Here is a 15178-nt window from a genome sequence, read left to right on the forward strand (position 1 = left end):
AATCAAAATGTGCTTGGCGGTGTAACTAATTTTGGTACCATCGATCTGTCTCACCTCAACTTCGTTGGGACCAACGATTCTTCCTTCACCTTCATACAACTTCACAGCAGCATTCGACAACAACCGCTTGTAAATATTGTTCAGCCTCAATATCTCATCAGTCTGCAACAAATAAAGAGAGGTTAATACTGCTGTTACCACCAATCCATCCAGAAAAGTTAACCCTAAAAGTCACTCGCCCGCCCCTAGTGCAAGTGCATAATGAAATGAATACATTAGAATACATAAGACAGTGTAGCAATTCCGGTGGCCTTACCTTCTTTTGCAGAAGCTTCTTCCAGGTGAAGTCCACATTCTCATTGATTTCCCACCCATAGTTTTTAGCATCCTGATAGAATATAATAACCACAAACATATGTCATCAACAAACCAATATATAATAGCCCAAAAGATAACTTGGAAACAGCAAAACAAGTCTGCACATAATGTTTCGGGCAAGAACGTTTCTCTTGCAGCTAAAAGAAATGCATTGAAATGAAGAGGACAAAAGGAGCCAAAAAAAAAAAGAAAAAGAAAAAAAAATCGGATATTTTTAATACCTCAAGTTCACCACCATAAGTAGCACCATAGACAAGAATCTTTTTGGGAACACAGCCACGAATAACACACCTGAAATTCACAGCAAAAGTGTGAAACATAGACAAGCGCACAATTACATATTGTATAAAGATTCAAAGGATGTCATCTTTATGACAAAAAAATAAAATAAACAAGAAGAAGTGAATAGCAGCAAATGTCACTTACGTTCCACCAACACCACCAATCTCCTCAGAGCTAATAGGGTGAAAGGGAAGCTCACAGATACCAACCTATTAATTTACAACAACATCCATATCAAAATATAATTAGGGATTATTGTTGACAACAACAACATCAAAAGAAAAATGTTATCAGTGTTACTATTGAAAATGACCTTAGCGCCATGATTAGCGGAAAACCTAGCTGCACGAACCCCGCCGCTCCCTGCGCCTATTACAAACAAATCAAAATCATAGTGAGTCTCCTCCGCCCCCACCGCCTTGTCAACCTCTCCATCATCAAGCATCTTCCTCCCCATGATCGTGCAGAATCACAAATCCAAACTGAAAAAAATAAAAACACAAACGATGATCAATCAATCACACCTATGTGAACGAAATGAAAGAAAAAAAAAACGAATCTCGAATCAGTAAAAGATAGATCGTAGAAGTGTACATCTCTGCAGAAGAAGAAGAATTAAGATCCTCTAGAGAAGAGAGACACACAGACACGATTCTCTTCCTTTTGTACTCTTTTTAATTGATGACTTTTCTCGAGTGGTGTTCAGACCTTTTATGATGACGTGGATATAATATCTTAAATTATATTTTTTGATGATCTAATAAGGAAACCGGTTTCCAAAAGTAAAATATCGAAATCTTCAACAGTCAAGGGTCGAGATTGAACGCTGTGAAAGGTGTATGTAGGTAGGTGTGTTGTCATTGTGTTTTCTGACGTGGCTTTTCTTTTAGCCAATGGAGTTTAGTGAGAGACAAGAGTAACAACACACAAATTGTTCTCCTCATCAATCATGTTATTACTACTACAGTACTACTAAATCAAATAAAAACAAGACTTGAGATATTTTTCAGTACAACATAAATCTCTCTCACAAAATGATTTCATATCATCTTCCACAACATGAGAGCATATCTTATGGGATGATAAAGAAATGGTTAGATGGTAATCAGGTAATGTGCACACAAGAAAAAAAACTTATAACGCTCAAGCTAAACTTATAACGCTCAAGCTATATAACATTTACATATTAATATCTTTGAGATGTATAACTTAGCCTCTGTCTCGATCACGTCTTGACAGGGTGAATCTTCTTTTGACCCTATAAATTTATTTTAACAATACATCATCTTTTGTTGATAACTTCAACACCGAGAGTTGTAGGAGCTGATTTGCACCATATCTTTAGTTCTTTCTTTGTTGTGCTTTTCTTTTTCATCCCCCCCCCCCCACTGTTTTCAAAATGGTTGGATTGGTCATGTCTTTTTGCTCCAACAATTATTACTCATAGCTATCTGAGTAATCCTGAGGTCGAGAGTTCGAGCCTCTCTCACCCCATTTTCCATTTTCCTTTTTCTAGTGTCACAATCTATCTAGTAACAGAGGAAGTTCATGTGCACCACTTGGTTAGGCCAAGTGGTCCCTTCATTGCCGTTACATCCCAGTAGTGAAACACCAGCATACTTCCTCTTAGGTGTACGTAGGGCCATTGCGTCTTCATCATGCACTGCTGCTTCATTCCAATTCTATTTTGTGATAGTTATTTTCACTTCCCAGTTTCTGAAAATTATAGACCTTGCCTTCGAACTTATCTGTTAGTAACAAGAGGATATATAACCCCCATCTTGTTTCAACTCAATTCTGTTTTGTGACAAGTTAGAAATGCTTCTACAGCAGTGAATACTAAATTGAGATATCAGACTTTACCTTCGAATTTATCAGTTATTAACAAGAGGATATAAACCTCCATCTTCTTTCATACATCAGCAGCTAGTGAGCCACCATAAAATATCAAGAGTTTAATGGGCCGGGCCTGAATAACAGTTATAGGTCACCCCACTCACCGGTGAGGTTTCCTTTTTCGAATATATATAGGTTTTTTGTTTAAAACATTTTCCCTCTATGTTCTTTCTTTATTCAGCAATTCTCGAAGCTGCTCTCTACTCTGCTTCTCTCTCTCTCTGTCTGTTTCTGATCAAATCTTCGATTTAGGGTTCTGATCTGATCGCAAATGGATGACCAACGGCGTCCAGGATCACCGCATAATCAATCTCCCCCGCCGTGTCAAGCGCACCACGGAAACAATACTGCTATTGATGGTCATAATGAAGCTGATCGGCTCTTTAAGAGAGCTCGAGTTGATGCAATCGGAGTTCACTGTAACGATTTACCGTCTCTTCTTCCGGTGTCACCACCACCGCCTCTGTCTCCATCTTATAATCGTTCTACTACTCGTTCTCGAGGTTGTTTTCTGATCCATTGTATTTGCTTTTGATTGAGCTGGCGAAATGATTACCGTATAATCCTGCTTTGTTTGTTGTTGACAAATACTCTAATCTTCACTTGTTTTTGGCGGTTGGATGATTAGAAAAGGTGGTTTGTATTATATAGGTAGGTCTTACTTACTGCATAATAACTCCATACTTGTTGTATATAGATTGAGAACACATAGGTAACTGATATAGAATACATATCTTTAATATCTGCTTTAGTTAGATGTTATATTTGATTTGTATGCTTATTATATTCAACTATGTGCAGGATTACTGATGAGGAGCTTGTACTTTTATTATGTCTTGTGCTTCTGCATTTTCTCTGTGGCGAAGGCCCTTTCGAGTTCACAGAGCAGCACTCTGTTTGCGATAATGAGTGATTTCGGCTACCATCCGTTACTCGCTGACACTTGGAAAGGGAACAACCCTTGTGAAGACAAGTGGTTCGGTATACTCTGCGACGTGGAAGGAGTCAAGTATATCTTTCTCATGTCCATGAACCTGACTGGTACCATCTCTCCACGGTTCGCCGATCTCACGTCACTTCACGGGATCGATCTGTCCGATAACCTTCTCACTGGCACCATTCCACACGAGCTGATCAAGATGAAACTGAGGGTCCTGGATGTTTCCTACAACCAGCTACACGGGAAAATCTCACGTTTTGGGGCGCTGGTTCTAGCCACAGACGGGAATCAAGGGATTGTGATGGCGAGCATCGTTCGTGTTCCTTTAGAGAGCGTTGTGGGATTTTTCTTTGGGATTTTGGTTCTTGGTTTCTTGTTTATTGGAGGAGCAGGCGTCCTTTTCTATCTGGCTAAGAAAGTCAACCACCACATCTGATAGTGTTTGTCATGAATGAAGTCTTTTCATGTAAGATATAATCTAGATTAAAATAATGTTTGAACATAATCTTCACGCATGGAGGAGGACTATACAGATTGAGATTGATGGATGAAACTAGTTTTAATCTAAAAGTCATATATATGTGTTGTGGCTCTTGGATCTCGATGATTTCACTTTGCTGAATAAAACTCACCATTTTAAAGAGCTACGGGTAATGTTATCCTGCATAACAGTTTTGTTGATCTCTATTTTCTTGTTATAATGTATGTATTGTTTCTTTGTGTAACAGTTTTTGTTACAATGGACACATTTTCACGTTTTTCTTCTTCTGCATTTTCTTTCACCTTTAACATTTCATATTAGTATGTTTTTTTTTCATACACCTTTTGTCTTGGAAGAAGATGGTGAAAAGTTGACCAGTGTTTAATAGTAAGTAGTTTATACAATGTGGCATTGGCAATTGAAAGCGATAAGCTCAGGCTAAGAACTTTGATTGGCTCAGGCTAAGAACTTTGATTGGCTCAGGCTCTGCTATTCAAACAGACCGTTTTGGAACTTGGTTTAAGAAGAAGCTTTAATTAGAGTCACAATTAATGTGAAAGTCAAACAAATAAAAGTGATTTGTTCAACATATTAAAACCCCGTTGTTATTATGTTATCGTTAGCTTTTAACAAGTCGTTAACGAATACAACCCAACTGAGCGGATCAAAGTCTCGAGATACGAAGCCCATGCATGCACATTAACATTTCATGTTCCAATAAAAGATGACAGTCATTAAACTGTTTCGTTTTCTTTAATTTACGTCTCTTAATTAAATCCAAGTTATTATCCTCAACTGTACTCTGCCACTTTCCTCCTCTATATAAACCATCCCATTCCAAGCGTACATGCCATCAAACTAAACACTGAACATCTCAACTTCTTTTTCTTTTCAAATCCACAACAAAATGGCCAAGAGTTTCTCATCACTCATCAATCTGGTGCTTCTGGTCTCTGCAGCTACGTTGCTTTTGGTCCACGCAAGTGCTCGCAATCTGCAGCAGACTCAGACTATGCCTCTTCAAGGAGCTGCTTCTCCTACCAAAGCTGAGTCTCCCGCCGTCAATGTCCCTCTCGACGACAGTAAGAACTTCATTGTCGGCGGTGCTGCCGGAATAGGCGGATTCATGGGGATGCCAGGTGGTGGCACCGGTATGACATTGCCGATTCCATCCGGGACACCGCTTCTTGGTGGGTCTGGTGCGTTTGGTGGTTTGGGCGGTGCAATGGGTTTTCCTGGTGCTGGAGGTAATGGTGGCGGTTCTATTCCGAGCTCAGGAGGTGGTTTTGTGTCTCCATGAGAGAGATTAAGATCATTGGTCTCTAGCTTTAAAATGTGTTTGGTTTCTTTTGTGTTCTAGTTTGGATCATTGTGCTTGTCTTTTGCAGAATTTTCTCATCACTTGTTTTATGTTGTTGATGTTGTTGTGTTGCTAGTTATTTCCTTTCCTTTATCAATTTCCTCTATTAATAAGAAATCGTGTGGTGTGTTCTAGTTCATATATATTACGTAACGTGACGATGACCAAACGTGTATAATATGCAAATCTAGAAAAATATAAAACCATCTAATATATTCACTTGGACCAAAAATGTCATTAGAAATATGTAATCTTATTTAGTTCTTGAGCAATAAGCACAAGAAACTAGTTACTTATATCAAGAACGAGAAATGAAGGTATGAAGGTTAACGTTGAAGTTAATATGAAAAATGTTTTCTTATTACTGAGAAGCGTTAGCTGCATATAACAAGTTACTGTATCAGCATGAACACCAAACTGACGGAGAGAAAAAATTTGTAAGGTCGGAAATATATATGATGAGTTTAGCTCTGCTTCATGGAGACTATTGATGTTTAGTCATGAACATAGGTTCATGCAATCTTTTTTTTCCTTTGTCAGCAGTTCATCCTATCTTTTTTTTTTTTGAGCAAACAGAACTTTAGATTAAACTTAGAAGGGGGTTCTACAAGGTCTCAAAGGAAACAATAGAAAGGAGAGCTGCTTTAGCAAGCAAGTCAGCCTCAACATTCGCTAAACGCGGTACAAAGCTAAACTGGATAGTAGAGAAAGAGCGAGCCAGAACAGAGATGTCGTGGAGAACGCCTTTCAATACCACATCTTTCCCTTGAGCTTTCAAAAGTGAGATGAGGATTTTGGAGTCAGAGCATACGCGGATACTACTGACATGTGAAGAGATAGCAGCGGTGATTGCCGCTTTGACCGCCAAGGCCTCAGCCACCAGAGCCGAAGGCACATAACGCCGGTGTGATGAGGACCTTTCTGCCACCGAACCGTCAGCATCCCGAAGAATCCATCCGAGTCCGCAGTCCCCTGTTGTAGCATTCCAAGCTGCATCCGAAAAGGAGCACCAAGTGAAAGAGTTAGTCGGAGGTAAGTAAGCTTGGTGGACCACACACTGTGGTATGGAGGACATTTTATCAACTGATTGAGCAGCCTTCCACGCTCGGGCATCTTGAAGAGCTTTAAGGACGGTGTCCTGTTCAGAAAAAGCTCTGTCCTCAAAGCACAACTTATTCCTATTCGTCCATAGGATCCACAGAATCCATGGATACAATGGAGTGGTACCCAGCCCCGATGGAGGGAGGGAGAGCATCTTTCTACATTGCTGTAACAGAGCAGAGATCGACTCTGTATTCTCTACAGATGGTTTGAACATACATGGCACTAGATCCCAGACTTTGGAGGCGAACGGACATTGAAGCAGCACGTGAAGCTCAGTCTCCCTTGCTCCACATCTCTTACACACTATGTCCGTCGCTAAACCACGAGTCTGTAAAACAGAGCCGACTGGAAGTGCGCCATTGTTTGCTTTCCACATAAAGTGCTTGATCTTAGGGGAAGTGTCCACCTGCCAGATGCATTTCTTCCAATTAAAAGCTCTATCTTCCGTTGTGCCATTGTACAGCTTTGCCACTGCATATCCAGACTTCGTAGTGTACTCCCCAGATGCATTAGGGAGCCACACTAATTCATCAGGCGCCTGTAAAGCACTTGGAATTAACTTGCGAATGGCGCTCTCATACTGCGGCAATGTTTCCCTGACCGCTGCCACGTTCCAATCATCAGTTCCCGGTAATATGAGATCACTAACACACCAGGATTGAGAGGCTAGAGTCGGGGGGCCAATAGGAGTCAAAGGCTCGGAGGTGGACAGCCAAGGATCAGACCAGATACTGACATCTTTACCCGAGCCAATAGCCCAGCCTAGGCCTTTCTTTAGCAGGTCTCGCCCTATCAGTTGGTGCGTCTTTCAAGAAATTATTTACTGGATTGCTTTTGATAAAAAACAGACAAAGTCTGTGTTGTTACAAAGTTTTGACATTCATGGGTTTGCCTTCCTAGTTTTCAGGATGGTTCTATCAGTAAATAACAACTCTCAGTGTTACATCAAAGATGGTGATGTGGGTGGCTAATAAAACTGGTACTACCCTGATCTTTTTACATTGGATTTGCACATTGATTCTAAGTGTTTCCGTAAGGTCCTATTATGATTTTTGATCAACGAGAAGAAAGTGGATGTGTCTGCTCTATGGGTGACTTTAAAATTAGGCGACAAAACTAATAAACAGTCCACATAGTTAAACAGGCAATGATGTCCTGTTTAATTGTTATTATTTCGTAAAACACAGGCAAAGGACAAAAGATTCCTAAACGAATACTCTCTTTTCTCAAGTTAAGGTGGTGATGATTGGTGAATAAAAGACAAAAGAGTTTTTGTGAATGTAATTAATAATCCATGCCTCCCATTCCACCCATGCCTGCTCCAGCTCCTGCTGACTCACTTTCGTCTTTGGGAAGATCCACCACTACAGCTTCGGTTGTCGTCAACAGAGATGACACACTAACAACGACAACCACAAACAAGTATGTTTAACAGACTTTGCTTAAGACCAATATCAAAAATGAGAAATTGAGTATTGTCAAGCTTTAGCTTTTGATTTACCTAGCAGCATCAACCAGAGCCGTCCTGATCACTTTCAGAGGATCTATGATACCAGCTTTCACCATATCCACATATTCACCTAGTTTTTTTAAAAAAAATTCTCCCGAGTTAGTTAGCTTTAAAGACAAACCTTCAGATAGATCGAAAGTCACAAGGGAATTGTTAACTTACCTTTGGCAGCATCATAACCGAGGTCTGTGTTATCTTGCTCCAAGAGCTTTCCAACGATAACAGCACCTTCGACTCCAGCGTTTGAAGCAATTGTGTGAACAGGTGTCTGGTCAACAAGAATCCGTTAGACTTCTTCTTAAGAATCATCAGCAGATCAAATATGGTTTTCGTTTTAAAATTTTGCTTACCTTCAAAGCGTTCTGAATGATCTGCACACCAATCTTCTGGTCGAAGTTGGCTGTTGGAAGTTTCTCCAACTCTCTCGCTGCGTATAGAAGAGCCACACCTCCTCCTACAATGTTTTTGGTTTGTTTCTTCTCAGTTAACTTTTTAGCTTTATGTGAAAAAAGTGTTCCTCACTAGAGGAGACATACCTGGTAAAATACCCTCTTCAACAGCTGCTTTGGTGGCATTCAAAGCATCTGTAACTCTGTCTTTCTTTTCACCAACCTCAGCTTCACTTGCTCCCCCAATCTATACCCAAAAATCCAGAATTTATAACAAGACACTTGCAATTCAGACTTCTACATACATCAACATTATAACATTGTAATCACCTTCAAAACAGCAACTCCTCCAGAGAGCTTAGCCAACCTTTCTTGCAGTTTCTCCTTGTCATAATCTGAAGTGCTCAGTTCAATTGCTGACCTAATCTGTTTGTTGCAATACCAAGCAATTAGAGTGATAGCTATTTTCACATCTTCCTAGCACTTAATACTTTCTTGCATATTAAACTCTACCAACTAAATTGATCAGGGCACAAGGCTAACAATTACCTGCTCGCATCTTTCCTCAATGGCTGTCTTGTCGCCAGCCCCATCAAGAATAACAGTGTCGTCCTTGGAGACAGTAACCTACAAAATAGCCACACAAGTGTCAACAACACTTAGAAGTCTTTGTCAGGAAGGATATGCTGGCAACGCCATAGTCGGATCAGTCTGACTTCATACTAGGAGCTACCCTCTATACACCATCAAGATCTCAGAGACTTACCCTTTTGCATGTCCCTAGCATGCCCAAATCCACTTTCTCTAGGTTCATTCCAAGCTCATCCGTGATAACCTATAGCGATCCAAGTAAAATATCTTCTGACTTTTAGCCAATCCTTTTGCATTGTAGATTTCAGAAGACAGACACATAATGCAACTTTACCTCTCCACCAGTAAGGGCAGCAAGGTCTTGCAAATTGGCCTTCCTGTTCTCTCCAAACCCTGGGGCCTTGATGGCACAAACCTATACAAAGGCAAATTACAAGTCAGAAACCAAAGAAAATCACAACTTCACGTCAGCAAACAACACTGATACAAATAGGCTTTTAGTTGTTCAAATTCCAGACCTTGATTCCGGCACGCAGCTTGTTAAGGATAAGGGTTGCAAGAGCTTCACTCTCCACATCTTCAGAAACAATCAAGAGTGGTCTTTGTCTCTATAAGGTTTTATTTGGACAACAAATGGACAAATCACATTAGATACATTACACACATCAGTTTCAAGAGAGAGTGATTCCAAATCTACCAAGTGATATATAAATCATACATACCTTCATAGCCAACTCCAACACTTTCACTATAGAGTTGATGGAGGAGATCTTCTTCTCATGGATAAGAATGAGAGGCTCTTCCAGTTCCTACATATCAAATCACAACTCTGTAAACTATAAAATCGATTTGAAGCATCAAGTAGCTTGATTGGGTAGTGGGAGCAAGAAACATACACATTTTTGGGTTTTCTGGTTGGTGATAAAGTAAGGTGATGTGTAACCTCTGTCCAGCTTCATCCCTTCTACAACTTCCAACTCGTTGATCAATGTCTTTCCATCCTGCAAAGCATCTTACCAACATAAGTGGTCTGACCAATCAATCAGCAACATAGGCAATCATTTCACCGTGAGAGTCACTCACTTGGATTGTGATTACGCCTTCTTTCCCAACCTTCTCCATAGCTTTTGCAATCAATTCACCAATCTCCCTCTCTCCATTTGCAGAAATGGTCCCTACCTGAGCAATCTCCTCGGATGTGCTGATCATCCTAGCTCTGCTTTTAAGGTTAGTCACCACAGCATCCACCGCCATGGAAATACCTCGCCTCAGGTCCATGGCGTTCATTCCCGCTGCAACTGATTTGCAACCTTCCGTGAATATCGCCCTGGTGAGCACAGTAGCACATGTAGTACCTGGGGAAGACAAGTTAGAAAGCGTTCTAAATAAGAGAGTTTCCACAACTGAATCAAATCAAATAAGCGTTCCAATATATCTTACCATCACCAGCGACATCATTAGTAGCATTAGCAACCTGCTTGACAAGACTGGCACCAACGTTCTTCACTTTATCCTTAAACTCAATGCTCTTGGCAACGGTGACACCATCTTTAGTCACTTTAGGAGCTCCCCAACTTTGCTCAATCACGACAGTTCGTCCCTTGAGAGTTAAATAGGATTACACATCAACGATTCAGAGCATTAAGATGAATCCAATGGGCATAGAAAGAAAAAAGGTACCTTGGGACCCATAGTGACCCTAACAGCATCAGCGAGCTCTTCAACACCTCTAAGCATCAAAGCACGAGCTTCAACCCCAAATTTAATCTCTTTCGCTGCATAGTTCCTGCTCCAGCTCATCCTGCTGGAAACCTGAGTACGAGATCAAGTTACTACTAATAAGACCCAAAGACAGATCGAGTTAAAGACAAATGCAAAAGAAGTACCTGTCTTGTGTTACTTGCAATCCTGAGAAGAGAGAACAAGATAAACAAACCCATCAGAAAGTGAGTAGATTTAAAGAACCCATATGAAATTAAGGAGACTAGAGATCGATTTAGATCCACAGATTCATTAGAAATGTAAATCAATAAGAGGAAGAGAGTTGAGTTGTTACCTAGCCTTGGAGGCGAGACTTGAAACGAAACGAAACATGGTGGCTGAGAAGGAAGAAGATGAGGAAGCTAAGGGAGAGATAACTGGGAGGACGAGTAAGGGAGATCGATGGAGAGAAGCGTTTTAAAAAACGGATGGAGAAGACTCTAGAAGCAGCTGCTGCTACTACTTGTTTAATGGCCCCCTTTTTAGGGTTTTAGGCCTCTAGGGTTTAACTTCGTTTTTAAAAGTTTTTGTTTGATACTATGGAAAGCGTCATCTTATTATTGATCAAGTGTCAAGTATATATACTTGATACATGTACTTATCTTCTCAATAAGATAAGTATAAGAGGCAACAATAAGATAAGTACAAATAAGATATGTCGAGCATAATATCAGTATATAACACTCCCCCTTGATCGACACATCCGGTTCAGGGTTCATTCATGCTTTTGATGTTGCCTCATTAAAACCTTTCCAGGAAAACCCAATGGGACAAAACCATGGATAAGGAAAAAGAGTACAACACATGAACTCCCCATGATGAATGCATCACTGAAGATCCTTCAGTCGACGCATGCCTATTTTGTGCACGAGCTTCTTGAATACTGATGTGGCTAAGGACTTGGTGAAGAGATCGGCTGAATTCTCACTTGAACTGACTTGTAACACTTGGACCTCTCCTGCCTTCTGGAGCTCGTGGGTAAAGAAGAACTTTGGTAGAATGTGCTTTGTCCGGTCTCCTTTGATGTATCCATCTTTAAGCTGAGCAATGCAGGCTGTGTTATCTTCGTATAGGACGGTAGGTGGATCCTTTCCTTTGGTTATACCACAGGTGGTACTGATGTGCTGTGTCATGGATCTCAACCATACACTCTCTCGACTAGCTTCATGCATCGCCAATATTTCTGCATGATTTGAGGAAGTAGCCGCCATGGTCTGCTTCATGGATCGCCATGATATTGCTGTCCCTCCATGTGTAAAAACATATCCAGTCTGAGATCTACCAAAATGTGGATCAGATAGGTAACCTGCATCAGCAAAACCAACTAAACCTTCCTTAGATTGGTTAGTAAACATAAGACCCAAATCCTTCGTTCCTTGTAAATAACGAAGTACATGTTTTATCCCATTCCAGTGCCTTTGGGTCGGACATGAGCTGAACCTAGATAGTAAGTTCACAGCAAAACTGATGTCTGGTCGTGTATGGCCAGCTAAGTACATCAGAGCTCCTATGGCACTGAGATATGGCACCTCTGGACCAAGGATCTCTTCATCGTCCCTCTTTGGACCAAATGGATCCGTGTCCGGACCAAGGCTTCTCACGACCATGGGACTGTTTAATGGGTGAGATTTGTCCATATTAAATTTCTTGAGTATCTTTTCTGTATATGTTTCTTGATGCACAAGGATTCCATCTTTTACATACTCAAATTGTAAACCCAAACAAAACTTTGTTTTCCCGAGATCTTTCATCTCGAATTCTTTCTTGAGATATTCAACAGTTTGGGAAATTTCTCCAGATGTTCCTAGGATATTTAAATCATCTACATATACTGCAATGATTACAAAACCCTTATTGAACTTCTTTATGAAAATACATGGGCAGACCTGGTCGTTTTTGTATCCTTCTTTCAGGAGATACTCAGATAGTCTATTATACCACATTCGACCTGATTGCTTTAATCCATAAAGAGACTTGTTCAATTTGATACAATGTTGTTCTCGAGAACTCTCTTTGTTTTTCATTTCAATACCATCTGGAATTTTCATGTATATCTCATTATCCAGTGGACCATACAAGTAGGCAGTTACAACATCCATTAACCGCATATCTAGACCTTCTCTTATAGCCAGACTTATTAAAAATCTCAAGGTCGTAGCATCCACCACAGGGGAATAAGTTTCCTCATAATCTATTCCTGGTCTTTGTGAGAATCCTTGTGCAACAAGTCGTGCTTTGTATCTCACAACTTCACCTTTCTCATTTCTTTTTCTCACAAAAACCCATTTGTATCCCACTGGTTTTATATCATGGGGTGTCCGGATGATCAGTCCAAATACACCTCTCTTTTTCAAAGATTCTAACTCCACATTAATGGCTTCTTTCCATTTTAACCAATCTGGTCGTTGCATGCATTCATATATAGATGTGGGTTCTAGATCCTCATTTTCCATCAATTCAAGTGCTACATTGTATGCAAATATATCATCCATGTCGACATGTTTTCTGTTCCATTCCCTTCCAGACATGACATAATTTATTGAGATCTCATTATTGTCAGGAACCTCAGTACCTTGATCCTTGGCGTCCCAAGTTTCTTTTGATGGTACATGAGTTCCCTTTTCCATGTCTAGGGTTTCAAAGGATTCGGATTTCTTTGCACCTTTTCTTTTCCGAACTTCTTTGTCTTTGGAACCTGATGGTCTACCACGTTTTAATTGTGGTTTAGACGTAGTAGCAGCTTGATTATGTCCCTCATGGACATCAAGTCTTATCGGTGCATTGGCAGCTGGTATATATGACTTGGTTACTCTATTTGGGTCAGCAAAGGAATCTGGCAATTTATTAGCTAGCTCTTGCAAATGTATTATTTTCTGGACTTCTAGATCACAATCTCTAGTCCGAGGATCTTGCCATGTTAAGGATGTTTGATTCCATTTTATATCTTTTTCCAGCTTACCAAAATATCCCCCTAATGCTGGATACTTAGATTCATCAAAATGACAATCCGCAAACCTGGCCTTAAACAAATCACCAGTTGTTGGCTCTAGGTATTTAATAATAGTGGGGGAATCGTATCCAACATATACTCCCATCCTCCTTTGAGGTCCCATCTTTGTTCTCTGTGGTGGTGCTATAGGCACTTGGACTGCACATCCAAAAACTCTTAGATGGGAAATATCTGGCTCATGACCCGTAATTAGTTGGGATGGCGAGTATTTATGCTCACTTGAAGGCCTGAGTCTAATTAACTCGGCTGCATGTAGCACAGCATGTCCCCAAGCTGATATTGGGAGTTTGGTATTCATTAAGAGTGGTCGGGCAATCCACTGAATTCTTTTTATAAAAGATTCAGCCAGACCGTTCTGAGTATGGACATGTGCTACAGAATGTTCCACACTTACCCCCATGGACATACAATAGTCATTAAAAGCTTGGGAAGTGAATTCACTAGCATTGTCAAGACGTATAGTCTTTAAAGGAAAATCTGGAAAGTGTGCTCTAAGTCTTATGATCTGAGCTAGCAACCTCGCAAGTGCTAGATTACGAGTTGATAAGAGACAAACGTGTGACCATCTTGTAGATGCATCAATTAAGACCATAAAATATCTGAAAGTCCCACAGGGTGGGTGTATCGGTCCACAAATATCAACTTGTATTCTTTCCAGAAAATTTATCATTTCCTTATTCACTTTGGCTGGTGATGGCCTAGTGATTAATTTCCCTTGTGAACATGCTTCACATGTGAGGTATTTAGGAATAACTCTTTTATTTTTCCAATTGTGGCCATTTGAATTTGTTATGATTTTTCTCATCATCACTGATCCGGGGTGACCCAACCTGTCATGCCAAAGAGTGAACTCTTCTTTGAGTTCTTTGTTCATCACGGCATTAGCCTCAACCAGACTAGTCTTAACATAGTAAAGTCCAGTCCCACATGCTGGTATAGTCTCAAGGACTCTTTTATTGCCTTGGGTGATATTATAAATCTGAAGAAATTCTTTATTTCCTTCACCCTTGGTTTCAACATGAAAACCATTGAGTCTAATGTCTTTGAAACTTAACAAGCTCCTATTAGAGCTAGGTGAGTACAATGCATCATCTATCTCTAGATGTGTACCATTAGGCAATAAAATGCATGCTTGGCCGCAGCCTTCGATTAGATTAGCTGTACCAGCTATGGTTGTGATGTCGGCTGTTTTATTAATCAGGTTTATGAAGTATCGTTTGTCTCTCAGGATGGTATGGCTGGTGCCACTGTCTACCACAAATGAGTCCATTCCACTTTTCATTCTTCAAAAGACAATACATATAATTAATAATAATTTTTATGTATGGTATAAATATATATTGATTTTTTTTTCTTTTCGAATATACTTAATATATATTTATAATTCTTGAAGAATTTATTTTAGTATATAATCGGTTTATATATATATATTTTTCTTTTATTTTTTACGATTATGTATTATATATATATATATAT

The 15178-nt window shown here is 40.0% G+C and overlaps 4 protein-coding genes across 4 annotated transcripts; 2 read left to right on the forward strand and 2 right to left on the reverse strand.

The window, feature by feature from the left end:
* Positions 1-2827: 2827 nt before the first annotated feature.
* LOC108858839 (receptor-like kinase TMK2) lies at positions 2828-4061 on the forward strand. Its single transcript, XM_056985873.1, has 2 exons — positions 2828-3059; positions 3313-4061. The coding sequence occupies exons 1-2, from the start codon at positions 2828-2830 to the stop codon at positions 3930-3932; spliced, it is 852 nt and encodes a 283-aa protein (XP_056841853.1). The 3' UTR covers positions 3933-4061.
* An 823-nt stretch (positions 4062-4884) lies between these two features.
* Positions 4885-5277, forward strand: LOC108829714 (glycine-rich protein 5). Its single transcript, XM_018603317.1, has one exon. The coding sequence runs from the start codon at positions 4885-4887 to the stop codon at positions 5275-5277; it is 393 nt and encodes a 130-aa protein (XP_018458819.1).
* A 2297-nt stretch (positions 5278-7574) lies between these two features.
* LOC108829710 (chaperonin CPN60, mitochondrial) lies at positions 7575-11178 on the reverse strand. The gene is made up of 17 exons (XM_018603313.2): positions 10988-11178; positions 10818-10839; positions 10612-10743; positions 10372-10531; positions 10015-10286; positions 9828-9932; positions 9654-9740; positions 9450-9539; positions 9266-9346; positions 9107-9175; positions 8890-8967; positions 8671-8766; positions 8488-8587; positions 8302-8405; positions 8114-8219; positions 7943-8021; positions 7575-7840 (listed from the first exon to the last, which is right to left on the reverse strand). Exons 1-17 carry the CDS (start codon positions 11023-11025, stop codon positions 7726-7728), a joined length of 1734 nt encoding a protein of 577 aa, XP_018458815.1. The 5' UTR covers positions 11026-11178; the 3' UTR covers positions 7575-7725.
* A 341-nt stretch (positions 11179-11519) lies between these two features.
* Positions 11520-12329, reverse strand: LOC130494986 (secreted RxLR effector protein 161-like). Its single transcript, XM_056985874.1, has one exon. It carries the CDS (start codon positions 12327-12329, stop codon positions 11520-11522), a length of 810 nt encoding a protein of 269 aa, XP_056841854.1.
* Between the last annotated feature and the right edge of the window lie 2849 nt (positions 12330-15178).

The sequence above is a fragment of the Raphanus sativus genome, chromosome 5 (assembly GCF_000801105.2).
Source record: "Raphanus sativus cultivar WK10039 chromosome 5, ASM80110v3, whole genome shotgun sequence".
Classification (NCBI taxonomy): domain Eukaryota; kingdom Viridiplantae; phylum Streptophyta; class Magnoliopsida; order Brassicales; family Brassicaceae; genus Raphanus; species Raphanus sativus.

Coding starts and splice junctions, on each gene's coding strand:
- LOC108858839 (XM_056985873.1), top strand. CDS start 2,828: ATGGATGACCAACGGCGTCCAGGATCACCGCATAATCAATCTCCCCCG. Junction 3,060..3,312: donor TTCTACTACTCGTTCTCGAG/GTTGTTTTCTGA, acceptor TGCTTTAGTTAG/ATGTTATATTTGATTTGTAT.
- LOC108829714 (XM_018603317.1), top strand. CDS start 4,885: ATGGCCAAGAGTTTCTCATCACTCATCAATCTGGTGCTTCTGGTCTCT.
- LOC108829710 (XM_018603313.2), bottom strand. CDS start 11,025: ATGTTTCGTTTCGTTTCAAGTCTCGCCTCCAAGGCTAG. Junction 10,287..10,371: donor TAATGATGTCGCTGGTGATG/GTAAGATATATT, acceptor TGTCTTCCCCAG/GTACTACATGTGCTACTGTG. Junction 7,841..7,942: donor GCTCTGGTTGATGCTGCTAG/GTAAATCAAAAG, acceptor TGTCGTTGTTAG/TGTGTCATCTCTGTTGACGA.
- LOC130494986 (XM_056985874.1), bottom strand. CDS start 12,329: ATGGACAAATCTCACCCATTAAACAGTCCCATGGTCGTGAGAAGCCTT.